This window comes from Lasioglossum baleicum, unplaced genomic scaffold (genome assembly GCF_051020765.1).
Source record: "Lasioglossum baleicum unplaced genomic scaffold, iyLasBale1 scaffold0021, whole genome shotgun sequence".
NCBI lineage: Eukaryota > Metazoa > Arthropoda > Insecta > Hymenoptera > Halictidae > Lasioglossum > Lasioglossum baleicum.
The window spans coordinates 1,898,217-1,925,105 of NW_027469081.1; the positions used below are offsets into that span (position 1 = coordinate 1,898,217).

The window sequence follows — 26,889 nt, forward strand, 5'->3', positions numbered from 1 at the left end:
TTAATATCAATATTTTTATTATAGAACTCATCGGAAGCAGAGCACTACAAAAAAATTAAACATTATCATCTTGATTTTGTTACACATACAAATTTTCCATTTAAAAATTTCTACTTGTAAGCGTTTATTCAGGGGAGTGCCCTACAAATTCATGGCTGTGAAATTTTGTATTTGCAAGTGTTGTAATTTTATTTCCTGTCTCGTTTGGTCAAAAATATATTTACAAGACCATTGTACATGAATTTATCTTTAATTTATTTATATATAGTATGTGGATAGACGACATGAAACTTAATAAAGTCCAAAATCATTTTGATTTTTAAGATTTAAATATTAAACAACATCAATTTATAGTAGTACAATTGAAACAAATTGTATATAATACTCGCTTGCAAACATTTATTGCAATCTGTAGATAATATTATACAATCAATATATTCAATAATTTTGATCTAACCATTTCAGTGCATTTATCTTGGTAAATGCACTTATAGAGCGTAAAAATTAGTACAACTCTGAGAATGGTTTAATACACGCATTTTTCAATGAAAAAATTGTATTTATTAATGATCATGAGTTATATGTACTACAGACATATACATATTGACCTGTTATTACCGAACCTAGAAGCAATGTTAATCCTGCATCCCTAATGTAATTTGTGATTGTGCGATAATCATAGTGTTTCAGAAATTAGTTTACAAATGACAAATTAAGGTATGCGTATATGTAATGTAATATATACATATAACACATCAAGTCCACCTGATTCACCACATACCAATATCACTGTTCCCGTTATAAGTCGCCAATATTTCATCTTGTTCCACTAAAAATTAGTGGCACATATTACTGACACAATAAAAAATAAAAAGACTATTTGCTAGCAATTAAGATGTTATTCTATTCTCCGAATCTTCCAAATGTGCATATTATTAAAGGAAAGCTCATTGAATTTACTAAAACTGAATTATTGAGGAACGAAACACATTCAGTACTGATTAAAATTTTTCAAAAATTGTGTGTGACATTTTAACATCTTACGATAAACTCTATAGACATCGATATATATATTTGACAAGACTCCAAGAATAGAATAATATACATATATTTCATTCGGAAGTAATGTATCAACTTATACTTAGTATTTTAATACAGACTATGAATTTAATTACCAGAAAATAAATGTATGCCTTTCAAGTGATTACCTTTACCTGTAATATTGAAACTATACAGTTGAGAAAACATTGCTCGTCTTTCAATGATCTATTGAATGAAACTTGTGCCTAAAGAGCGTACACATATGTCCTAGTTACTAGAGCAATATCTAGAGTTGGAATTTAACACTGCTTAGGCATTACTTGAATTATTACGTGTAATAATACGAGCATAAGACAAATTGACCACGATATACATATTCCTAAAATAACATTTAGCTTCTATAGACTTTAAATTAATATTAATATTAAATTGGAGATCATAATTGTTTCGTTCTTTGCTTCAATTAGTCCTATTACGAGAATCTAAACGTATCCTATTTGAACGCTGGTCAAATACTCGTGAAAAAAACATAAACAGTAATCTAATAAAGCTTTATTTGCACACCTCTAACCCTTACTGTACTAGAATCAATTTCTTTATTAATATAATATAAAACAATCGTAGTGTGTAAAATTGCAACATTGCACAATCATAGTAAATTATAAAGTAACGCGTAATACAGTATACTTTAGTACACTGTTTAATTATTTGGCTTAAGAATCATGTTATAAAAATAGAAATTTGAATCGCTATGATCTTGATTTCTATAAGTTTCTGGTAATTATTCTTTTTCGACATTTTCGAAGTCTCTAGCATTATATGTTGAAATTCCTAATCTGTATTAATTTATTGAAAATATTTATAACATTTATTTATTATTTTCTGAATACTCTTACTCATTACAGTATCTTTATAAATTATTTACAGCTGTTGCCAAATTCTGATAATATGTAAATATAATGCCACACCTATGTCATTAAATTCTAGAATAAACAGTGTTTATATCTGTTTAAATATTTAATGCAGGAAAACTGCAATGCAATAATGTATTCATTTATTTATTTCTCTTAGAATAAACTTTACTACGTACATTATGATCATCACCAGTATAGTATTATGCTATATATTTTTCTGTATACTGCAAGAATAAATGATAATTTAAATAAATATAAAAATATTTTACCTATTAACCACAAATACAGTTCCTGTACTATAATAGTACATATGTACATTCATACTAAACTTTTTACTGACGACAACCAAAATGATTCAGATCCTGCGAATGTTGTTTTTAAAAATACAGTGTGCGAATGTATTTAAAAATATTAGCTTACACATCTAAAAACTTTTTAATATTCTACATATAATACACCGTTTAATTGTTTCAAGAGGCTATTTTAAAAAATTAACAAGTATATATAACAATAGTGTATGCACGTCGTTGCAATATTATATTTACAAAAATTTTATATATATCTATATATATATATATGTATATATTAATATTTTTATTAAACTATATTTTTTTGTATCGTATCGTAAGTTTCAAATGCTAATGTGCTTCTGGTGATTGTGATAGAAGGACTACCAACACCCAAAATTGTAGTAATGCCTGAAAAAAGCAATACCTTGAAAACAGTTGCATAGACTATTTCGTAAACTTCCCGCGCATTGAAAGTAGAGAACCCGTTTATTATTATTCATTAATTTGTAATTTGTTGTCTTCATATTTCAACATAGTTGCACATCATGAATTAAATCCGTTATACAGTCTCAACAGATTAGTTAGATTATTTAAAAATTCTAATAGATGTGATAATAAATTGATCAACACTTACCATATAAAGTAATACTAGAATTCTTGCAAGAGGATATCTTCTTAAAAATACTCCCGTACGAATGCTAATCGCATCTAAAGAAGAATAAGCTCGTTTTACTCTTCTAGTAACACCGGTGTCAAAGGGAGTCTCCATTAAAAATGTGGGTACTTGAGCTTTTGTATCATCTATATCGTTTGTATTGTAGGAAATGTTACGTCGACTATTTCTGAATTCGTGCTGAAGTAATAAATGTACAGTACATATTTGTTAGTAGCAATATTACTTATTAAATGATATGTATATGAATGTTAACATACTTCAATCTTTTCCAGCTGTAATCTTAAAGCATTTCTTTCAGTCGTTAAACTTTCCAGTGCTTGCTGCTTTGAAACCAATGTTTGGGTTAGAGATGCCAATCTTGATTCTATCTCACTATTTGGCGTCGATGTCGCAGAGAATTGCAATCTTAATTTAGCAATTTCAGCTTCACTTTTTTGCAATTGCGAAGAGTAGCCGTTACGTTGTCTGATTAAGTCATCTTTTAGAGTCCTTATTTCCTGCATCATTATTCAGATCAATTGAATTAGAAATAGAGGTTGAAAATATATACACTGTATATTTTATACGTTGCTTACAGTCTATACTGTATGTATACTGTATGTATGTATCTACAGTTTATACGTTGCTTACTAACATCTTTAAAAAATTCAAGTCCTTTGGACCAATTTATAAAAAGTTATGCGATTTTTAAGGGTGTCCACTTATTATTGCAGCTGACTGTATATGATTCTTGCATTCAATTGTAATGACAAAAATCGTAAAATATTAATATAATATTAAGCAGAATATATATATATATGTATATACAGACACATATGTATATATATATAAATATCTATAGAAAATTTTACATAAGAAGTAATTGCATTGTGAGAAACGAAGAAAGCATATTCAGTGTATTAAAAATCTGTAAAAAACGCCCAGTCAAGATTAGAAATTTAAAGAAAAATTCAAAAAATTTGTTGTATAGTTGTATATTAATGTACCTCTGAATGTAATCTTGCATCTTCTTCTGCATCTAACCGTCGACGTCTTTCTGTGGTGAGAATTTCTTGAGTTTGTATATTTGCTTCAGCGATTTTCTGTCGGGTTTTTTCCAGTTTGACATCAGCGTTCATCAATTCTTCTCGAACTATTCTCAGTTGCTCAGAAACTTGTTGATTTTCTTCTCTATATGTATCACGTTCTTGTCTGTGATTAAAAAAACAAAACAATTAATTCATCATTTATTTTTTGTATGTATATTAATATATATTCACCTTAGTTGATTCAGTTCCATAAACATCGTATCATCCACACCTGTAGTTTCATTACTTCTTAATTCTGCTATTAACTTCTCTTTTTCTTGCAATGTTTTCAAAGCTCTAGCTTTGTGTTGTTCTAAATCAGATCTAGTGGAATTTAATTCTAATCTACTTCTTTCTAAAGCAGATTGCAGTTCTGCTATTTGCTTAAACAACTGCATTCTTTCTGTGTACAAAGATTGTAACTTCTCATTTAACACGATCATTTCTTTTTGATGGTCTGTCTCCTGTTTTCCAAGTAGTTCATTTTTCTCCTCCAAGTTTTTCTCTACTTCTTTTAAATATGTTCTTATGTGCTTGTCGTGAGACAAATTTGGTTTATTTACATGCTCCATTTCTGTCCTAGATTCGTATTCATATTCTGATTGCGATGTAATATCATATTGACTCTCGAAAATATTATGCTCTAAAACAAAGAATGTTACGAACTTTGAAAGCTATTTAATTCACACAAATCAATTGAGGAAGTATTGCTGTTTGCATATTGTGTTATGCATACGTGTTTCATTGAATATATACTTCTTTAAATGAGATTAATTTTGTCGAGTACAAATATAGCATTTGCACACACAATTATATAACTAGACAACGGATTTTATGCATTTATGACAGTAAATAGAAGTAATTAGAACAATTTAAAAATGCGATTATATTATTTTCAACGTATTAGACATAGTAAAAGACAAAATAAATTTATATTGCATTACTGTTTGTTGCAATTCAGGTAGAAAAGTTTTATTTTGCATAAAGATCCACTGTCTGTGTATAACCATATAAAATTATAAAATCGAAATGAGTTAAGTCAGTCTTAGTAGCATGGCTATAGTTGTTGGCTCAATCATCCCACAAAATAAGAAATTACCGAAGCGACAGCATATCAAACAGAAATGATTGATTTTTCTAATGAAATTTTGATTGCAAAAATAATTTGTTTTCACCACTAAACCATTTATATACACCACATCATGTTTGATTCTATTTAAATAATTGTTAAGCAGTTTTCCAAATGATCAAGCCACTCAAACCTCTGTATCTCTATCAACCTTACGAATTTCACCGTAGCATATCACAAATACATTTTCGAAATCAGAAGCTTCAAGAAAGTGGAGAAAATATTCAACTTTCTTGATCCAACAAATAGAAATACCTCCTAAATACAACGATTATTAATACCATGGTTTAGCATAATTCCTGAGATTTGTTCCGGTACTACGCCATTATTTAGCTTATGTATTACATCGTTTTTATAAAAGCTTTCATTCCTTGTATTTACATCATTGTGATTGAAATTCTCTGGAACATCTACGGATGTATGCATAAAGCTGGGACTCGAGTGACCACTGTGAACGGATAATTCTGACACCGAATCTGTAGTATCAGTTGGATGTTCCACCATAAGGGACGAAGGTGTTGGCGGTGACACTGATACTTCTGCAGCAGTTCTGATTGGACTTGAATCTACTGTATTTAGAAAGGTAACGAGCTCCTCATCTTTAGGTCCAATGGAATTTGTGGCTAACGAAGAAAGACTTGGTATCGAACGAACATGAGGAAATTGCTTCGGTGATTCCGAGGGAGATTTCAAAGTTGTTCCTTCCTGTGTGTTAAAACTGAAATAAGTTTTAAAATATGTTTTAGTATTTTGAAACGAAATGATCGGCACAAATATTTTAATTCTTTGCGTTTAAATTATAGCATTCTTTCTTGTTACTAGACTGTGGATCTTTATGCATGTATGGCTTATTTTTTCTAAGTGGGGTCTATACAGCTAGACGTAATTTACAGTGTGTTACAGAATACAGTTTGGATGACATTATTGCATTCTTTCAAGAATGTAAAAATACGCGAACACGAATGTTAGCTCTGGCAAAAAGCATATCGGTCCTGAGGGGCAAAAAGAACCCTCCCTATGCAAATCATCAGTTAATTTAGTTCTATGTGCGTCGAATAAGCAGCAGCGCCATAACCAGCTGGGTCCAATGGAAATCACCGACACAGGTTTCTTCGACACAGTTTTCACCGACAACATTTCTCCGACTCCAGATTTGTCGGAGACTTGATCGACAATGATTTTGACCGACAAAGAATTCGATCCACAACAACTTAAGACGACCACAGTATGCATTACCATACAATATTATCATACTGTGTTTCAAGTCGTTGTGGGTCAAATTCGTTGTCGATCAAATTCGTTGTCCGTTAAAGGCGTTGTCGGCCAAAGCTATTGTCGTACAAATCTGGAGTCGGAGAAATGTTGTCGGCGAAAACCGTGTCGGTGATTTCCATGAGACCCAACCAGCTTGCAGTTGGTATGATCAACAATGCCTATCTACAAAGGACAATGAGGCGGCTCTACAGAGGCAGCTTGGATCTACACAGGTGGCTTGGATCTATAGAGGTGGCTTGGATCTACAGAGGCTGTTCCCATTTTGTTCCACTTTCTTCAAATTTGTTAACAAAAATTGGAAAATGCATAAACATCCGCAGTCTACTCATTACTATCATCTTTATCCTAAATTGGTGGTTATTCAAATAATACAAATTCAAAGTATAAATATTCTTTGCAATCGTTAAAACATAAATAAGCACATTGACAATCGAAATCAAATTAAATTAAATTGTACTACTTGAAAACGTTTAAAACTCAATAACAAGGGTTAAAACAACCAGCATTTTTCTATTCTAATTACTTATTAAAGCACACAAAGTGTTTTCATCTGTAGCTTAAATAACGTTCCATTAATTTTCGTATTAAACGCATACAAATAATAAATATTTAATAATTTTCCGTCTACCGTAACTCAGGCGGAGTCCATGTAACTTCTGTCAGTTGAGACTGTGACACTTCATATTTATCTTTATTCAATACTGCTGCGGTATTTTTATCTATTTTATTTAACAGATTTTCTGCCTTATCTGCGAGACCTGACAACCAGGCCATCTTCATGAAAAATTAAGACAAACACTTGTTACTAATATAATGACTTTTGACAGTGGCAAAATTCATGTATCCTCGATCACAATCTTAACCTAAAATAGTGTATAAATTACATTTATGTGTACAAGAACTGTTATTATTAGTTGTCTAATCGAATTTTTACCGAGATCGTTGCAATATTAATGTTTCTCTTATTGCAACATCTTAAAATAACGAATATATGCGGTTATTGATACTTTTTAAACACGTTTAAATACATATATATGTTACATACATAAGTACGCGTATACTATACTATATATATTACACTGTACATGTATTTATACTAATTTAACATTACGACTTACGACTTACGACCTACGACATGAATGATTTTTAGCGAGAGTAAGTACAGAATAAAGGATTTGATCGCACAAGGAATTACTAATGTCTAATTTTTCACTTGTAGATCTTTTTTTAAATATAAAGTCAATGACTTGAAGTCAAATATTGACAATATAATTTCAATTTTAGATGACTATATATATTAAAATCAGTGTATGTCTTGAAATTTTTGAAATCAGAGTTTAAATAAATTGTGTTAGAGTTATAATTTTAAATTTCAACTTACACATACATGTGTATTTTATATAAAATCAGTATACAGTTGCAAAACTCAATATATACACTACTGTGTAAAAGAAAAATGCATCCGGCCATATTTAATAGAAAAGCATAAATAATCAAATAAGAACACAGTAAGTTTTGAAAAAGGATTCCGTTGTTTAATTGAATAGTTCTGAGTCTATCAATCATTGTACAATACAGTTTCTTCATAAAGATATTGTAAGTTTATTGATTTATTCATACTTTATACACTGAAGACTAATAAAGCACGAGTGCAGTAGTATAATCATTACGGTAATACTATTTTTATGTATTAATTATATAATTATGTTTCTTCTATCGATCGTATTTGCTGATAATAAATTTTAAAGATCTTAAACCTAGAAGATCCAAACTAGGAACCAAACGTTGATTTTGTTTGACAATTAGCAAAGTTGCTTTATAATTCCTAATAAACGATCGAACCGTTGCGCACAAAACATTTAAAAATTTATTAATTACATAATGTAATGATTAGATTGGAAAAGATAGACTGGGATATTTAAATTCATGACATCTTCAAATGGCATTTATTTGACTTGAAGAATTATGGTTACATAATATACACTGTATATAAATAACCATTTCATGTTAATGATTATCCAATGTTTTCAAGAATGCTGTAAATTGTACAGTGTCCTCGTTTCCTTTTACAATGGGGGGGGGGGACTAATTCAAATATAATAATATTATTTCTATTCTGTCTTGTTTAATAGTTCTTACGCTTTCGCGGCAAGACTCTCGAGATCCTTGATACATTGTTGTAAATTAGCTTTTTCTTGTTCTGGTGTAATAGCTTTCAACACATTGCTAAGAATCCATTGTACCATATGTTTCTGAGCAATTCTGCGTTCCACTATATCTATCTGAGCATTGTAGTCGAGCCGTTTTTTAACCTGTAAATAATATGAACATTCGAAACATATAAGTTCGAAAATTCCATCTAATGATAATTCATAAAATTTATATTTTTAACCCTTTGCACTCGGAGCTATTTTATCTCGAAAATTAAACATGTCTTCCTACCTAGAATATTTCTGTTGCCTATGATTTTTCAAATTTTATGGATACGAAATTGGTATAATACCTTGTACAATACCTAAATGTTTAGTAATTGATTAGCAGACAGCAGAATTTATGCATTTATGACAAAAATTGTGTAATTTAAAACAGTAAAACCGTTAGAAGAATTTAAAAGTACTCTTATATTATCTTCAAACCTATTAAACATATTAAGAAAACAAATTTCTATTTCACTCTAGTTTGTTGCAATTCAGGTAGAAAATGTTTGTTTTGCATAAAGATCCGCTGTCTATTGATTAGATAACGACACATTTAATAATGTAAAGAATAATTTGAGTAATAGTACAGCAAATTTTAGTGGCGCCTCAAACTCACCATTCGAGTGCTGAGGGTTAAAAATCATTATATTAAAAACAGCACTTTTTATATCTTATGCAAGCTTGTTACCTCAACATAAAGTTTCATCAAACGCTCTCTGTATACAGCTTCCAATGACATAGCAATGTTTTGTTTTCGAGCATCGATAATTAAAGCTTGTGCTTCCGCACGCCACTTTTCTGTTTCGAGCTCCTTAATCGCCTGCTCCGCACCCTCCAATTCACATCGTCTTCCAGTACTGTATGCATCTATATATTCTTTACTTTTTTGGTCTAAATATGCTCCTATCTTAGGACCGAATTTATAGTTGGCAAAAATGATGATTGAAAATAAGGAGATCGAATTATAAAATTCGTGATCCAGAATATATAACTCTTTGGATAATAGATACGTTGAAACACCAGTTAAGAACACGTATGGACCTAAATAAAAATTGCAAATTATTATTTGGAAATTCACATGTTAACATGTTCCGTGCCTAGCCGTTTTTGCTCGATTTTTCATTCAGGTAATTTGCTTTGTTCTGTACTGCATGTTGTATTCTTTTGGTGGGAATATATCCTATAGTCTTCAACTTGTTATGAAATATATTTTGTTAGTGCGGTAACACGTGGCTGGAATGGATATTTTAACGTGTATCGTCAGTGAAACACATGGCACGGAACATGTTAATTGTTAAAAACTGAATACATTCTTCTATTAAATAGTTTTGTACTTATTGAGATTTAAAGATTTCATTTGATAAAAACATAAGCGAAAAATTATTACACTACCTGTTACACCAGTTTTAGGGTAGAAAAATGTGAACCATTCTTCTGGAATAAAGCCGTGTCTAACTGGAGATGGATGTACAGGACGTTTTTGACGTGGTACATCGGATAACGCTGGCGCTGAGGATTGAATTCCTCGAACAGCCACGGAAAGTGCTTGAGCTTTAAAATATAATAGAAACCAATACAAACTACTTTAAATGACCATAATATGTATTATGTCATAACCAACAGAGAGACACAATTATGTTTAATCATTATCGGCGACTATTTAAAGTTAATAATTTGCAAACTTGTTATTTTATTTAAGTAAAGTAAATTACTTGCACAAGACTCTCATGATCGAAATTTTTAGAACAAAATATCATGAAAGTAACATATTATTACATAATGGGAGGAAAGTAACCGACATAACTTTGGCAATGACAGTTACTATCTTGTTCAATCCTAAACACATTTCGCGGCTATTAGCGTACACATTTTGTCAATAATAAATTTTGTATTACAGTCATATTAAATTCCAACTTACTATTACGAAAAGCTAATCGTGACAACATTTTGCTCTTGGTAGCACTTTGCCACTCGGTCTTATTCAAGAACGCGAGAGTGCGTGAAGTTGGTTGCGAAGTGAAGTGGTTCTCCTATAGTTACTCAAAACATAGAGTTGAAAGTTCTAGCGTGTTTCGTAAACCAAATCTGTCCAATATACTGTCTAGACCAATCTTAGACCATGACCATATCAGAGAGGATAAGAGACACTGATATATTTAGAGAGTGCTCACGTCGGGTCTGAGTTGCCACTGGTTGCCACCACTTTCTGGCACGCTCACGCTTAGCACGGAACAGCTCCTAGGCGCACCGTATTTAGAGCCCGCTTTTACCACAAAACAGCGACCACACCATGCAGCAGCATATGTTTTAGCATGAAACAGAACCTTTACTAGCCTGTGGCATAAATCAGAACTAGCTTCAACCGATGCTTCGTGCGATATAACCATAGTGCTCTGAGCTGCTCTGAGCTCTCCGTCAGTCAGTCAGTCGGGGCGGAGGGAGCCAGGGGGAGCGGCGTGAGCGGATGTGCTGCGGGACCTGGAGCGCCAAGGGGACCGGAGGTGTCGGGTGTCGATTGTCGATTGTCGCCTGTCGCTGGCGCGGCGCCGCGCCGGCTGCGCATATTCTCCGGCCTTTATTCTTATTCGCTGCCGTCATTATGAATAACGAATAAAAGTCCCGGGATTCATTCGTGACTAACGAATAACGAATAAAGCGTTATTCGTTAGCTACGAATAATTTCCAGCGAATAAAATCGTTAGTCGTTATTCTTTATTCGTTATTCGAAATAAATTTTGCCCAACACTGACCGGAGGAGGACAAGGGGTCATCTACAGTTACCCTGGCCTACCTTCAACTGTTCATTCAAGGAACAACGGTAAGTTTGATTACTAATATTTTTCAAAGCTACCTTTGTCTTTTCAAACTTGTCCTTCATACTTTTGAAATTTTCATCGAGACTTTCGATGAAGACTAGTGAGTCATCTTCAAATTTATCAATTTTATTCTTTATAAAAATTACATTTTGGGCGTCCCACTCGTATGCAGGATTATAATTGCTCTTGTGATCTGCTTCGTTGGTTGTACGTCGGGTACCGGCTCTGGCCGGAGTTGGGCTGCAAGCATTGTACGCGCCGCGTCACCTTCGAACCAGAGCCTTCTGCCTGATTTGCTTTTGATCCCCCGTGGATCGGAGACTTCTTCTCCGATTCACACCTTTTGCCCCGCAATAATTACTCGACATACTTGCGTAATTTAGTATAAGTCCATCGTTGTAAGAAAGGGAGCCAGAACGAATATTGCATTCGTCCTGACTCCCTTTCGGGTCTTTTGTGCAGCTACCTCCTCGTGGTGAGACCTGGGCAATCGGTATTATCCTTTATTTGTAAGACCTTCTAGTGTCTTATGAATAAAGGATAATATCGAGCTAATAGATGCACATTTAATAAATATGTTGATTTTCAATAAATTCTATTCCTATACCTATTGGGGGGCTTCTACAACATTTTGCAATTTTACCTTCCTTCAGAACAAAATATATGTATTATTCAAGCTGATTCGCCTCGGGTGTGAACAATGTCATATATCGGTGGCCCGAAGCGTCATTTCGTAATTTCGTAAACCTTGTAATTCCATATACGTATATGCGAATTTAGCGATGTGTGCGTGTGCCCGCACACTCTTACACGGCCGCGCCGGCCCTCTTAACTGCTCGATCCGAGTCACTTTCAAAGGCTACGGATTGGGTACGTATAGTAGCGTGTTATAATTAGTTGGGGCCTTGGGCAAAGTAAGATTTCGGGGCCCCTAACCCCAACTAAATAACTTTATGAGAAAAACGTAGAATTTCGATCTTGGATCTTGGTTTGTATTCGTGGCCCCCTTTTGCTTGGGGCTCCGGGCATTTGCTCAAGTTGCTCATAGGGTAACACGCCACTGGGTACGTAGAATGGAGAAGCCCTCATTGTTTTGCATCACTAGGTATACATTATAATCCATATGTAAAATTTCGAATAAAAAACTATAATCTAAAAGTTACAATAATTTTAATATGTTGGTATACGTTTAGCAAATAGTTGTGTTTATTTAATATATATTTTTTGTAATTCTTCGAATGTTTCCACTACTAATTATTTGTAAATGGAGATATGGGTCAATGAAATAAAATGTACCTTAGCAGAGCCGGTAATCGTGATTTGATTAATCTTTATTTTATACTGTCGTGAACCTTGCACAAAAGGCCCTCTTTTGTCAGAAGACAGTCCTAGACTGAACGGCGGACATGTAAGACCTATGTCACAGCCAGAAGCGACATTTACTCTTTTTTAAAATCACACAAAATAGTTTGTATCTTTCTGTCATCAACCAACTTTGTTCCACTCTCCGTCCTTTTTTTTTTAAATCTCTGTTGTACGGTCTTCAAGTCCGTCCGTCCACGTGTCAGAATTTTGACACATTTTAAATTTCAACGGGTATAACTAATTCTTATTTGCGAAACGTTTTACTTTGGCTGCGAGAACAACCTCACCGATCAGCCAGATCGAGACAACTGTGTTTGAAGATACAAATCTTAAAAATCACCGCGTAAACACGATTGGAACTGTTGACAACCTATAAGAAATTCTAACCTCCTGGACTACTTGAAAATTCATGTGCCTTTAAGTATGTATTCCTTCTTTATCGGGTTCGGTAACCAATTGCACACGTTATCATCGTTAACACTAACCGCATCACCACCGGTCAAACGACCGCTGTCACATTTTTTACTTTGTAATCATCGAAGTTGCAAGGATAATTCCATTACAGAAATTATTAAATGAATTTCTTCATTCGAGCACGAGTTCTTATAAAAATTGAAAGAAATATTTAAATGAATTATATTTTGTGCTCGCTACGGTTAGTGTTAAATGTTAAACGATGCTCACGATTATTTTCGTCGATCATAATTTTAACGTTCAAATACTTTCGTTTATTTCAGAGTTTGTCTAAATCTCTGGCTTCTGTAGAAATTTTTCCTAAACGCTTTCAACATTTTAATGAATCTTGAAATTATCGACACATCGGATCACGACATTAACACTATACTATCTATCTGGTATTCTATTTTACATTTATAGAATTAGGAAATTTTTCTATCTTCATCTAACTGGAAGACTCGCATATTCGTCGTCGCGTCACCTTGAAGAGATTTGCGGCTAGATTACAGCAAATTTGATATGGATGTAGACTCAAACAATAATAGCACAGAAATCGACGTATGCGAAACGAACACACAGCGTTTGATTGCCGAGAGCGGTGGCCGATGTATGAGTACGCAAGCGATGCAATCGCTCTATGACTTCCGACAGAATAATCTTCTTTGCGACGCCGTTCTAAGACTAGAAGATGGAGGCGTTTTCCCTATACACAGAGCGATTTTGTCAGCGTGTAGCCCCTACTTCAGGTTTTCACACGTTGCATAATATTTAGTTCGCAGCTCGTTCCGTTATTTTACAATGGCTTAATTAGGGGGTAGACTCATTTCCAGGATTGCACGTAGGGATTGCAATACCGGACTAAAAATACAATACCGGTATTCGGTATTTTTTTTTAAAACGTTGTACCGGTATACCGGTATTAGGAATTTTCATGAAGGTACAAAAACACAGTTGTTTAATAGAAAAAACATTAACCAATTTATTGAATTCATACTTTTGAAATGTGATTGTAAAAAACATAATGCATCTATTGAACTGTCATTAAGCCTTGAACGTATTTTTTTGCACAAACTCTTTCAATCAATCGCCGATTTTTCGACGATTTCTTCATTTAATCAACGATTTCTTCATTTAATCAACGATTGACGATTAACTTCATCAATCGATCGAATCAATCGCCGATTTTTCGACGATTTCTTTTTCTAATCGTATACATTAATCAATCAATCATGATTAAAATTTTAATCGATTAATGCCCAACTCTGCCGCACCCTTGCAATCCTGGAAACTCGAGTCTACCCCCCTAACAAAAACCTATTTAATTTTTCTTTTCTAATGATGACATCTAAAATTTTCGAAACCTCACCATTAAACGATTCGATGTTTATAGGACTTTGTTCACAACTACGTTGCATTTCCGTGAAAAGACTGACGTTCTCCTGCCTGGTGTCAGCAGTAATATGATGAATCTTCTTTTGGAATATGCGTATCTACGATCGATCAACGTGAACAAGGAGAATGTGTGTCAGTTGTTGGTGACCGCGGATTATTTGAACATTTTGGGCGTTCTCGAACTCTGCAGCGAGTTCCTCAAACAGAATCTAGCGCCGGAGAACTGTATCTCCGTCATGAGATTCGCGCGGGAACATTTCTGTAAAGGATTGGAGAACAGCGCGTACCGTTACGTTATGAGACACTTCGTACAGGTCATTGGCGCTTTTCTGTTTCTTTTCGCGTTACACGACCATCTGGCCCAGTATTTAAGTTTTCAATGAACGAGACGAAGCGAACAAAAAATCGAATGACAGTTTTGTTGAACTCAGGTAGCTCAGCGAAGTGAGGAAATCCTCAATTTACCAATCGAAGAGTTAACAACATTGATAGGCGCTGACGAGTTGAATGTGAAAAATGAAGATACTGTATGGGAGCTGGTGTTGAAGTGGATCGATCACGATCCACAATCCCGAAAGGGTTACATAGCTGATTTAATGAAGAATATTCGCCTTGGTTTATTGGATACCCAATTCTTTCATGAAAACGTGAAAGATCATCCTTACGTTACCGGGAATGTCGCTTGTCGGCCCATCATCATCGAGACATTGAAATTTATATACGAGCTCGAGATCATCACGCAGAAGGATAGGGAAGTGCCTACGCCGAAAATCGCGAGGCCACGGGTGCCCCACGAGATATTATTTGCCATAGGTGGATGGAGCGGCAGAACTGCTACGAATTTCATAGAGACATATGACACCAGGGCCGATCGATGGGTCAAGGTGAATGTTTCGATTATTTCTACTTACAGTAATGTCTAGACTGCGGATGTTTATGCACGATAAATATGCAAAATGCATATGACATTTATGCACTAGAATTTTGCAGATTAGCGGCTGTAGCTACAGCCCGTTGGAGGTTTTTAAACAACTCATTTTAATCAGAAAAATGTGACAGATATCTTGAGAAAGGTTGTATAAGAAGAAAGTTGAAAATAGAAAAGTTAGCATCGCATTGGCAATTTAAAGAATACAATAAGTTTCGAATACTAAATACAGTCGAAATTATATCGTGTTTAGCGTCATTTTAATAAGAAAAATGCTACAAATAAGTTGGTCAAAGTCCCATAAAAAAAATAATGAAAAATAAAGAAGTTTTGTAATTGGATTAGTAGTTTACACTGCTCGGCGACAAGAGTTTCCTCCGTTGGGACTTAGAATGGGACATTACTGTATTAGTAGTAAGAAATTCATAATTTATTGTTTCCACGAACGTTTCGAAAGGTGGAAGAGGTAGATCCAAGCGGTCCACGATCATACCATGGAACAGCAGCAGTTGGTTTTAATATCTATGTGGTCGGTGGTTTCGACGGGACCAATTATTTTAATAGTTGTCGTTGTTTCAACGCTGTCACTAAAGTCTGGAGAGAAGTCGCCCCAATGAACGCCAGAAGGTTTACTATGTGTACACTGCCGTTCATAAGTATTCGGACACTTGAAATTTTCTTATCGTCTAAACGACAAACTCTTTCTCAATACTTTCCGCCTGAATTTCTGTCCAATTTATTTTTAACTGTCTCCACAGCCATTTTTCTGCGATCAGAGGAAACACTAAAACAAGAGATAAAGTCATTTGAAACTGGAATTTTTCAAATTACCTTCGTACTATATCTGTAAATATGTATAAGCGTCCGGATACTTTTCAAGGGTAGTATGTATTTACATACCAGAGCTTATGACAAGTTAGCTATTATATGTATACTAATGGGGATGCTACCCGAATTTTAGATGTTACGTCGGCGTTGCTGTTCACAATGATCTCATTTATGCGATGGGAGGATATGACGGGTATTATCGTCAAAATACCGCAGAAAGATATAATTATAAGACTAATCAATGGTCTTTAATAGCACCGATGAAGTGCCATAGATCAGACGCGAGTGCAACTACATTAAATGGTATGTTTCCTTATCCACACTTTCCTTTTTGTGAACCTGTAATCAGATTGAAGCATATGTTTCAATTAGAAATAAAAGAATTTTTAAATTCTTCATACTCTAAATAACTTCTTCTCCTCGTCGTCGCTGCGCGACAACGCGCTGTTGCTTAATAAAATAGATATTTTGCAGTATTCTTATTTATTTAATAAGGTTTCTGAATTCGAAGTGAGGTTTAATAACGAAATAAATCACATGAGTTAGCAATTCCATGCGAAATATATCTTATGTTTTCTTATACCATTCCTTCATTTTATCGCTCATGGTTTGATATAACAAGTTTGATAGTTTAATCATTATATTAATAATTATAATGTTTGATGTTTATTTCCCGTGCAACATCATCTGAGAAAATATAAAAAAGAAATCCAAAAAATATGTATATATTTTAATTAGTTTTACTAATGGCTGGACCACCGGACGTGACACTCTAGACTGCGGTTCGTTATGCAAAATAAAAATTGTTTCCATCATCTGCAATTCGTAGAAGCTAAACAGGAATTTATTACTCTCTTTAATAGTTCCTACAAGCTGCAAACAATGTCTCGATATTCTCAAATTCCTTTAATCTTCCTATTGTTTGAAATTAGAACCACCCATTTTTGTAATAAATGCATAAAATCCGCGATGTAGTTTTCACTTTTGTTGCCCAGGCTCTAATTATAAATACAAGTCTGTTCACACTACTGTACAGGTTTTGCACTCCAAATTCACCCTTTTTCAAGTCAAATACACCCGTCTGCAAATCAGTTTCACCTTTTTGAAAATCAATTTCACCCTTTTGCAAATCAATTTCACCCTTTTACAAATCAAATTCAACCTTTTACAGGTTTTGCACACCAAATTCAACCTTTTTCAAGTCAAATACAACCTTTCTGCAAATCAAATTCGAGCTTTTCCAAATAAAGTATTTTTAAGTAAGTTTTATAAAAAATACCAAATCAAATGTAAATGAATTTGAAATGAAACTTATTTAAAAGTAGTTATACCAATTCATTAACTTTGTAATTTATGAAAACTGTGTGTAGAGTGTATAGACATGTACATTCATTGTAGCAATTTTCTAATTAATAAATTTCAAAAATGAAAGTACACATGTATGAGTCTATCGAAGCGTATTGAGCATCGAGTCTCATGTTTCCCTCGCAGTAATGACACCGTTCACGTGTGTCTACACATGGTCTTACAAATATATAATTTGATCTAAATAACTAAATAATTAATGGTGAAATTGAGTTGTGCGAAAGGTTGAATTTGATTTACGAAACAGGTGAAATTGATTTGCATAAGGTTGAATTAGACTTGCAAAGGGGTGAATTTGGAGTGTAAAACCTATAATACACTTGTCATAATACAATTGTTTGGCCGCGTAGATAAAATTTACATTACCGGTGGCTTTAACGGTAACGAATGTCTAAACTCTGCCGAAATGTACGATCCAGAATGCAATCAATGGACCCTCATAGCTACAATGAGATCGCGCAGGAGCGGAGTTTCATGTATCGCTTATCATAACTGCGTATACGCGATCGGTAAAAGTTTAAATTTATGTATAATCCAATGACTAATATTTACCATCTAATTTTATATACATATATATATTTCAATGGGTACCCATCGCAGGAGGCTTTAACGGAATATCTAGAATGTCCAGTGGAGAGAAATATAATCCGGCTACGAACACCTGGAGCCCGATTCCGGATATGTATCACGCGCGTAGTAATTTTGGAATCGAAGTGATCGACGACATGATTTTCTCGATAGGAGGATACAACAGTGTTACCACAATCTATCATGTCGAATGTTACGACGAAAAGACGAACGAATGGTAACATTTCATTCTGATTTTCATGCGATATAGAATTTTGTTTATTTTTTTTCTTGAAACGAATAATTACATAACTTGCAGAGGTGTTACTCGGCATATTTAGCATGTTAAAAGTGGGTATAGGTTCTGTTCCACGTTAAACCTGGGTATGCTCTATCACTGTACTGACAAAAGTGGCGACAGAAAAAACCTCGGGCGTGAGCACTCCCATTTCCTCTCTGATAGAACTTTTACATTTCTCGTTCTAGTTTTATCGGACAGAAAGCTCTACAGGAACACCCAGTGGATATCGTTGATCAATATTTATGTTAAATTAGATTTGTGTTGATTAGATGTGCAGTAATCAGTTTATCGTTCACTTATATGTACACAGGGTGATTTTTGTAAGGTGACCGATTGAGTTTTCTTCGAAATGGATAGACACACGTAAAAATATTACAAATTACTCCTCGCAGACGTAAAAATAGGACTTTTGAGAGTGATCGCGGCCTAGACTGATTGTTTATCTAGTGGTTTTGACCACTGAAAACCCTATCTTTGCATTGTCGAGAAATGAGAAAGCGCATCCCTAACGTGACCATTTATGTATTTCCTCAAAGGGGGACATCTATGAATCTTTAGGTAATACAATGTGTATTCGAGAAAACGCATATTCCTTCATAGTTTCTATTTATTACTTAATTAGAAAAAAACAGGAACGAACACGTGAGAATAAATAATTTATGTGGTCTTACATTTATCTGAAGAACAAACTCTTCAGTCCAACGAGAGTTGGCACAGATTTTACTACTATTGCGCTTAGGTTCTGGCGGGAACGGTCGTCATAGGAGCTCGACGCACAATCTCAAGATCTCTGTCACATTTTTCTGATTAAAATGAGTTGTTTAAAAACCTCCAACGGGCTGTAGCTCCCATAATTTGCAAAATTTTAGTCTAATTCTTTAAGAAAATAATTTTCGAGATGTTAAGTTGTTTATTTAAACGTATGCTATACATATAGCATAGTAAATATGGGTCAAATTGTATCTTGTTTGGTGTCATTTTAATCAGAAAAATGTCAAATATATATTGGTAAAATTTCATTAAAAATAAGTAAAAAATAAAGAAGTTACAGTATTGTATACTATGTAGTAGAGTCTCTTCGGCCGCGCGGTCCGTGTTTACATGCTGTCTTTTTCTACGATCGGCGTGGTCGGCGCACAGTGGGGAATTTGCCAGTTTAGCGCGCCAAAAGTCAATATTTTTAGTTTGTTCAAAATGACTAAAACTTTCTCATAAACCTGAGTATATATGCGAGTAATCTACAATAATAATTTTCCATAGAGAGTACTATTTAGTAACATTCAGATACTTGAAAGTAACATTTCTCGTGACCAAGAGAAATGTCGAAAACCTTGTGTTAAAGAAATGATTTGTTTCACAAGTTTAGTGTATAAAATCGAGATAGGACCAAATCTAGGATGTAAAGGAAGGTGTATAGATTAATTTCATGGCTTCTTTCTTTTTATTACCTTTTAATTGACCTTGGGATCACTTAGGGTCCATCACCTAGAACGCCGACGTATACATCGCAAGATGTTCCCCTCGGAACAGAACATTTTTCGTTGAATCGATTTTCTCGTATGCCTATCCATTTCGAAGAAAACTCAATCGGTCAGCTTATAAAGATCATCCTGTATTTTCTACAGGTACGAAGCAACCGACATGAACATATATCGTTCGGCAGTTTCAGCCTGCGTAATTGTGGGTCTACCGAACGTAAATGATTACATTCACAAGCACCGTGAGCGGCTAATGGAAGAAAAGCGACAGAAATTGCTGGCGTTAGAAGTGCCCCGCAGTCAACAGCAACATCAGCAGGATCAGGCGCAACAAAATCGTGAGAATTTATTAGCCGATGAAATTATACCAGCGCCGCCACCTATGCCACGAAATAATAACTCGAACAACGAGAATCAACAAAATTAATCAAAGACTGGATAAAATGCTGGAGAAATAATGTTGATAGCGGAAAGCTTTGTAATTCGACGGCAATAAAAACAAAACAACAACGAAGGCTCGGAGCGACTAATCAACCAAAGCGAAATCAAGTCTTCGAAAAGTTGGAACGTCTTATCTGTCATCTATTTTCAATTCACAGAAGATACTTGCTGATTCGAGAGAATTGAAAATGTTTCAATGGGTAATCGAGAGAAAAGCAATTCTCCAGGAAGAAAAATGATTTTCAAACTACAAGCATTTATATAATGTGAATGCAACAATGGCTACCACACGATTTAAGACCAACAATTAGGAATTATAAAAACAGGGAAGCGTGACGACAACGACAGGTCCTCGAATAACTGAAAGAAAAAAACACTTCCCTATGCCGATCAAAAGTAATAGAAAGAATGCTTTGCAATGTGTGCAGCATTCAACCGAACACGTAGTAACCCGTCCTTTAGAAAATAATTTCGGATTTCTAATTTACTCGAATTTGTTAAACGGACCATGTTTTTCTATTTTGTATGAGACACATGTTTATATTCGCAGTTTTTGTAACACAATTTTGTACGATCTTTATTGGATTTATGACTTTGCATATATGAACGAATTTTGAACACTGCTTACAATAAAAGGAAAAAAAAACGAAATTACATTTTTTTCAAGACGTACGAGATAACGTTCGAAGGTATGGCAAAATAATTATAAGATACAAATTGCTTTAATCGTTTGTAACGAGAGTTGTAACGTTTGCGGTGCTATTGTACAACTTGGTGACTACAGTATTTTATCGATAATTGTCCCCAACACGGGTCTGCCCAGTGACAATTACCCGCCAGGGATCCTGTTCTTTGATTTTTGCCGAACGTAGAGAAGGACAGCGGGGCTCGAGAGGCCTCGGTCGCCGAGAAGTGTAAATATAACTAATCCAAAACAAAACTACTTTATTTTTCATTATTTAGTAATGGGACTTTGACCAACATATTCGTGGCATTTTTCTAATGCAAAATGATATCAAATACGATATAATTCCGATAATATTTACTTGTGCAATGAACGATGTTTTTCGACGCAAAGGAGGACAGCGTATGGGAAAGAAAGAGACGCGGGGAGTCGCAGCGCGCCGCGCCGCGACGCACAGTGAGACCTTTCGTCCAAATCGGAGACAAAATCAAAGAACTTTCGATAGAAATGAGGTACAGCGATGAAATTTTTTTTAAATTAGAGCTGAAACTTTGCAGAATATGGGAAAAATAGGGAAATTATGGTAAGAACGTTTTTTAACCTTGAGAAAATTCGTTAAACTTGCACAATTTCAAGAAAATTGTAATGAGAGGTTTTCGGGGTCTCTGACTGGCGCAGAGAAAACATTGTAATATACATATACATACATTGTAATTCCAAGCTGCTATGCAAGATTCAAGTGGAACTGCGTATCCAGGCGTCGAATAACCGCGGGCCCGTATTTGTTAAAATCCGTTTATAGTTCAAGATTACAGGAGATTGCATTTAATTTATGTGAATATACACACGAACTTAAATACAAAACAATCTTTTCGGCGGCGCAAAATTGAAAATTTTCGACACTGGAAATTACGAAATCAGCAACATCTGTTATTTGGAAAATTTTAAATTTTTGCGCCGCCTCTCTCCGAAAAGATTGTATTGTATTTAAGTTCGTGTGTACTCACATAAATTAAATGGAAATTATTTTATACTTTTTAGTGCGTTTTTTCGAAGTCGGGGTTTAATTTTTTTTTTATAAAATTTTTTTTACTTTGAATTTTCTGACTTTGTCTTTAGAACGCTGTATCTCATCACAGAATTATCTGAAATGAATAATAAATTTGGATTTGGGAGCTTTGAAGGGTTGTTACTTTATAGGAATAAAACATTTTTCAATGTATTAATGTTGAAAAATTGAATTTTGGCCACGAAAACAGGGTCTCCAGACCACTGTGCGCCGGTTCCCAGCAGGGAACAATAATGGTTATTGAGACAAGGATCCACGCAAACCCTAACACTTTCAAAGCAACCCAATATGTCGTAGGTTGCTTTGTCGCTATCGCTATCGTTAATCGTTACGACGCCAATGATCCTTGATCATTTCAGCGCCCGTTATCGCTGTAACCCCGCCAACTGCAAGACCCAGAGCAGCAGCAGCGGCTGCACAACCTGGACATAACGTTGTGAAAGAGCAAACTGCAACCGTTGTTGTTCCACTCATAATTACCGCCCCGCAGCCTACTAGCGATGTATTAATCTCATTCTCCCGGAAAGCTGACATAATTGCTTAAGAATCGAGAATTGCAGTTCCTATATTTACTCCTGTACGTAGATACCTCAAAGTAGAAGCGTTGAGATATCTTCCACGGAAATCTGAAAAAATTATTATTAATTACTAAAGTGCGGATCATAATGCAAAATAAAAACTTTCTACCAGTATTGCAACAAGCTGGGGTGAAATAGATATTTAAATTTCTGCTGAATATGTTCAATAGGTTAAACATTATACAGGGTGAGGCGCCAGAAACAGGCCACCTGAATAACTCGGCTGCTATTGGTGTTAGGGAGAAATGCATCAGATGGAACTTGCTTGGTTTCGAGGGGGCATTAATCAGATGGTAGTAGCTTTTATGTAGGTGGACGCGTAAAGGACATATGAAGGTCACCTTCATTTTTTAAAATGGAAGTGCTGTTCAGAGTTGGGCAGGAATTAATTACATGAGTAATTAATTACATCTTCAATTACAATTACATGTAATTGTAATTGGAATTGCAATTACTTTCGCTCAACCAGTAATTGTAATTGCGGACCACAATTACAATTACAGTGATTCGTCAAGTAATTGCAATTACCAATTACAATTACATGTAATTGTAATTGTATTTCTGCAATTCCAAATTACAGTAATTGGCAAGTAATTGTAATTGTAATTGAAATTACATTTTGCCCAACTCTGGTGCTGTTAGATTGTGCGGGTTGCACGCACATGCGCGACGATTCTAGCGTCAGTGAAGTACAAAGTTGGGGTACCTTGGTCACCCGCATAATTTCGCAAAATGTTTTTTTTTATGGAAAGGTCCCAGATGCGCGGGGTTTTGGGGAAGAGCAATTATAGTTGTTCGGTATTAGCCACGAAGGCCAAGCTACATAGTGTCGCATGGTTTAACGATGTTTTGAAGCATTCCGGCCGTTGCTTAGGACTGTAGGACGCACATACGTTCCTGCATTTGGTCGCGCATGCGCGTGCAACCCGCCCAATCTAACAACACTGCGCTGCGCAGCGCAGGTGCGCGCTACGCGAGAGAGAGACGTTGATGGGGGAAGCTTCTTTCCTGCGGCAGGCAAACGTGCCCATCGCTCTGTCCTAGAAGTTAGCCCTACACTTTCAGAATTACGTAATTTCAACAGTTGTGCTGAATTGTGCTACATTGTTCATGAATATTAAAACTGTAATGTCAAAATTGGTTGAATTGCCAAACAAATATTGCGTTTATTTTAAAAGTGTTTTTGTCATTATCTTTCTCCAATGTAGGCCGTTATTCAAATTCTACATTATCATAACCTTTTGTTTTCACTGCTGAACAAGGACATCATATTAAACTTACTGCTAAATCGGCCGCGTCCCCTTCCTTCGGAAGAAATTTCTTGAATGTCTGCTTCTGGAAACATCAAAATAATAAATACACATGAGTTACGCCAGTCAAATATTAACAAAAGTTTTTATTAAATTACATATGTAATTGTCCTAATAAACTGAAATAAACTGAAGAGCGGCATTCTTGAGTCATTTATGCCGCATGACTCATGCGTTCAAGGAACTGACAGACGACAGACAGGCCTACAAGAATCATAGCTTTTTTTTATCAATTAAACTTTCCTTTATTTGTTTGTACTGTTATAATACTATTATTTATTATAGTGATTACTGCTCTTCACATGCAAAAATTCAACCCATGCTTAAATATGCATGGTTTGCATCAGGATTGTCAATAGAACGGAAAATTTTTCAAAATATAAATCAGGTGTGTTTCCCAATAGAAACAAACAAAATCAAAAATGTGCATGTTTTAATTGTTAATAATTGTGAGTATTAACTTTATCTCTATAGTTATTTTATACATGTAACGCATTATGTTCATGTTATGCTTTATTAAAATTAAATATTAATTTCTGCATGTGAAGAGCAGTATCGCTATAATAAATAATAGTATTATAGCAGTACAAACAAATAAAGGGAAGTTTAATTGATAAAAAAAAAACTCTGATCGACAATGAATCGAAAACCCTGGTAAACGGCGTACTATCCCGACACGCTACCTCCAAGCCACAACGGTACTTGATATACATGGAAATAAAACCTATATTCATGGTAATGAAAACCTTTAATTATAAATATCTTAAAAACTACTGAATATCTGCGCGGCTATAGCGGGGTATACACGTTAACAGGAGAACGAGATCTTGTATAACTTTACAAAGTTTGAATCAAATCTGACAGGCACCGACCTTGCGCTCTCTCCTTGCATATATAAGAAAAAACCAAAAATTTCTTATTTGATTTCCACCTCAATCCAAGTAAGAAATAATCTTTTATTTGCAAATAAGAAATAATAAATAGATCACTTTTGGCATTATTTAAATGACTTTTTTTTAAATAAAAAATTTTCCCAACTCTGCTACTAACCAAGTAATAGCCAGTTCAAAAACACTTGGTTCCCGTGCTCCGCCCTGTACTTTCGGGATCCCGAGCGTTCCCAACCCGACCCGAGAGTGAAGAATCCCGTGATTTCGGTTTCCCGCACAACCCAGTAAATACATTACTAACTATAATCAAATATGAATTGGAATCTGATTGAATTAACATCGTAATAAATGGCTGCAATAAAAAAGAGAAGAAAATATTTATACGCACAGTTAAGAGGGTACCGATGTCGCTGTTGAACTACACTTCAATGATGCGAATACAGTCAAACACCAATCAACGCTGTCAACAGAGCTCTGACTCCTTAAGTACACACTGTCTCCTTCGACGACGCTATCACGCTTATCAGTGATAAGATATTGTGCGCTTTTTTCGCGCGTTTAGTAAAGTACAAAGTTGGGCTAAAATGGGGTACCTAAATCACCCCAATAATTTCACAAGATTTGTTATGATTTGATTTTGAAGTATGACTGCATAGCAGGAGTGTGTTTTATTGAAATTTAATATGTATATATATCTATATATGTACATACATACATATAATATATGTATAATATACAGGATGTGGCCGGTCGGGTGGTACGACCGGAGCAGGGGTGATACTAAATGTAAAAATAAGTCGAAAAAAAGGAATAACATTTTTTCGTTTGACGCTTCGTTTTCGAGAAAATCGAGTTTAAAGTTCCGTCAGGTTCGCGTGGTTTAGTTTAGTATATACATACGCATACATACATATATGCACAAAATAGAATTGGTTGATCATGGTCAGACGTGTCAGACGATTCCTATGCAATAGCACGTGTATTCGCTGCATTTTCAAACTCGATTTTCTCGAAAACGAAACGTCAAATAAAAAAGTGTTATTCCATTTTTAATCGACTTATTTTTACATGTAGTATCACCCCCTGCTCGGTTGTACCACCTGTTCGGCCACACCCTGTATAAACTTCTGAACTCTTCCGATACTTCCCTACCAGTATAGTAGTTTCCCATTACATTCTCCACGAAAGGACGTAACTACCGCTCAAAAGTATGTCGACACTTCCCTTTCCTCTACAAAACGTAGTTAAGTTAGTAGAAAAAGCACTTGGAACAATTTTGTCACTTGTAATTATTATTACTATTATGTATATTGTGGTATCATAGCACAATAGAATTTATTTTTATGTACAAAATATATGTATACTGAAAATGCAATAAATATAATTTCTATCCACAAATACGAAATCTAGTGGAACGGTCTCGGTGCTTGAAAGGATTTCAAGTTTCACTTTGTTTCATTTCTAAGATGCACAGCGAATTCAGAGAATTGTTCGATACAAGTACTAATAATAAAGATTGCCGCGATCAGTGCAAGCGGTAATATCTAACGTTAGCCATTTGTATTTGATCATTTTCGTGGATCTAGTTCCAACATTTATCGTTCGTTAGCGTAGAGGGCGTAAAGAAACCAGTTGCTATTGTGTGAGACACGAAACCCCATATATGGTGATTGGTCTATTCAGAGAGGAAATGAGAGTTAATAATGAGGAGGAAGGAAATGAGAGGAAATAATAGTTAATGGTCGGTGGTTGAAGCTAGTTCTGAGCCATGCCACAGATTTAATAACAGTAAAGTGGATTCTGTTTACTGCTAAAGATGGTGTAGGTTCT

At 34.7% G+C, this 26,889-nt stretch overlaps 3 protein-coding genes and 1 long non-coding RNA gene across 6 annotated transcripts; 1 reads left to right on the plus strand and 3 right to left on the minus strand.

Annotated features, from left to right (window-relative positions):
* Positions 1 to 539: 539 nt before the first annotated feature.
* On the minus strand, positions 540 to 7,484 carry Golgin84 (golgin A5). The gene is made up of 8 exons (XM_076445052.1): positions 7,327 to 7,484; positions 7,021 to 7,255; positions 5,399 to 5,835; positions 4,181 to 4,631; positions 3,908 to 4,112; positions 3,179 to 3,418; positions 2,880 to 3,098; positions 540 to 2,653 (listed from the first exon to the last, which is right to left on the minus strand). The coding sequence occupies exons 2-8, from the start codon at positions 7,170 to 7,172 to the stop codon at positions 2,594 to 2,596; spliced, it is 1,764 nt and encodes a 587-aa protein (XP_076301167.1). The 5' UTR covers positions 7,173 to 7,255; positions 7,327 to 7,484; the 3' UTR covers positions 540 to 2,593.
* An 840-nt stretch (positions 7,485 to 8,324) lies between these two features.
* On the minus strand, positions 8,325 to 10,670 carry Atpsynb (ATP synthase subunit b, mitochondrial). The gene is made up of 4 exons (XM_076445072.1): positions 10,509 to 10,670; positions 9,983 to 10,141; positions 9,279 to 9,631; positions 8,325 to 8,704 (listed from the first exon to the last, which is right to left on the minus strand). The coding sequence occupies exons 1-4, from the start codon at positions 10,534 to 10,536 to the stop codon at positions 8,528 to 8,530; spliced, it is 717 nt and encodes a 238-aa protein (XP_076301187.1). The 5' UTR covers positions 10,537 to 10,670; the 3' UTR covers positions 8,325 to 8,527.
* A 326-nt stretch (positions 10,671 to 10,996) lies between these two features.
* Positions 10,997 to 21,178, plus strand: Klhl10 (kelch-like protein 10). 3 transcript variants are annotated; one of them, XM_076445046.1, is made up of 9 exons: positions 10,997 to 11,408; positions 13,648 to 13,973; positions 14,618 to 14,933; positions 15,051 to 15,503; positions 16,005 to 16,174; positions 16,509 to 16,678; positions 18,091 to 18,249; positions 18,341 to 18,545; positions 20,234 to 21,178. In XM_076445046.1, the coding sequence occupies exons 2-9, from the start codon at positions 13,747 to 13,749 to the stop codon at positions 20,511 to 20,513; spliced, it is 1,980 nt and encodes a 659-aa protein (XP_076301161.1). In that variant the 5' UTR covers positions 10,997 to 11,408; positions 13,648 to 13,746; the 3' UTR covers positions 20,514 to 21,178. The 3 variants fall into 3 exon arrangements, with proteins under 3 accessions (XP_076301161.1, XP_076301162.1, XP_076301160.1); XM_076445045.1 differs by lacking the exon at positions 10,997 to 11,408 and adding an exon at positions 11,415 to 13,192; XM_076445047.1 differs by lacking the exon at positions 13,648 to 13,973 and having other exon boundaries at positions 10,999 to 11,408.
* Positions 21,179 to 22,127: 949 nt separating this feature from the next.
* On the minus strand, positions 22,128 to 25,527 carry LOC143219175 (uncharacterized). Its single transcript, XR_013011253.1, has 3 exons — positions 25,448 to 25,527; positions 24,141 to 24,194; positions 22,128 to 22,907 (listed from the first exon to the last, which is right to left on the minus strand). It is a non-coding gene; the product is annotated as an uncharacterized LOC143219175 (long non-coding RNA).
* Positions 25,528 to 26,889: the final 1,362 nt, after the last annotated feature.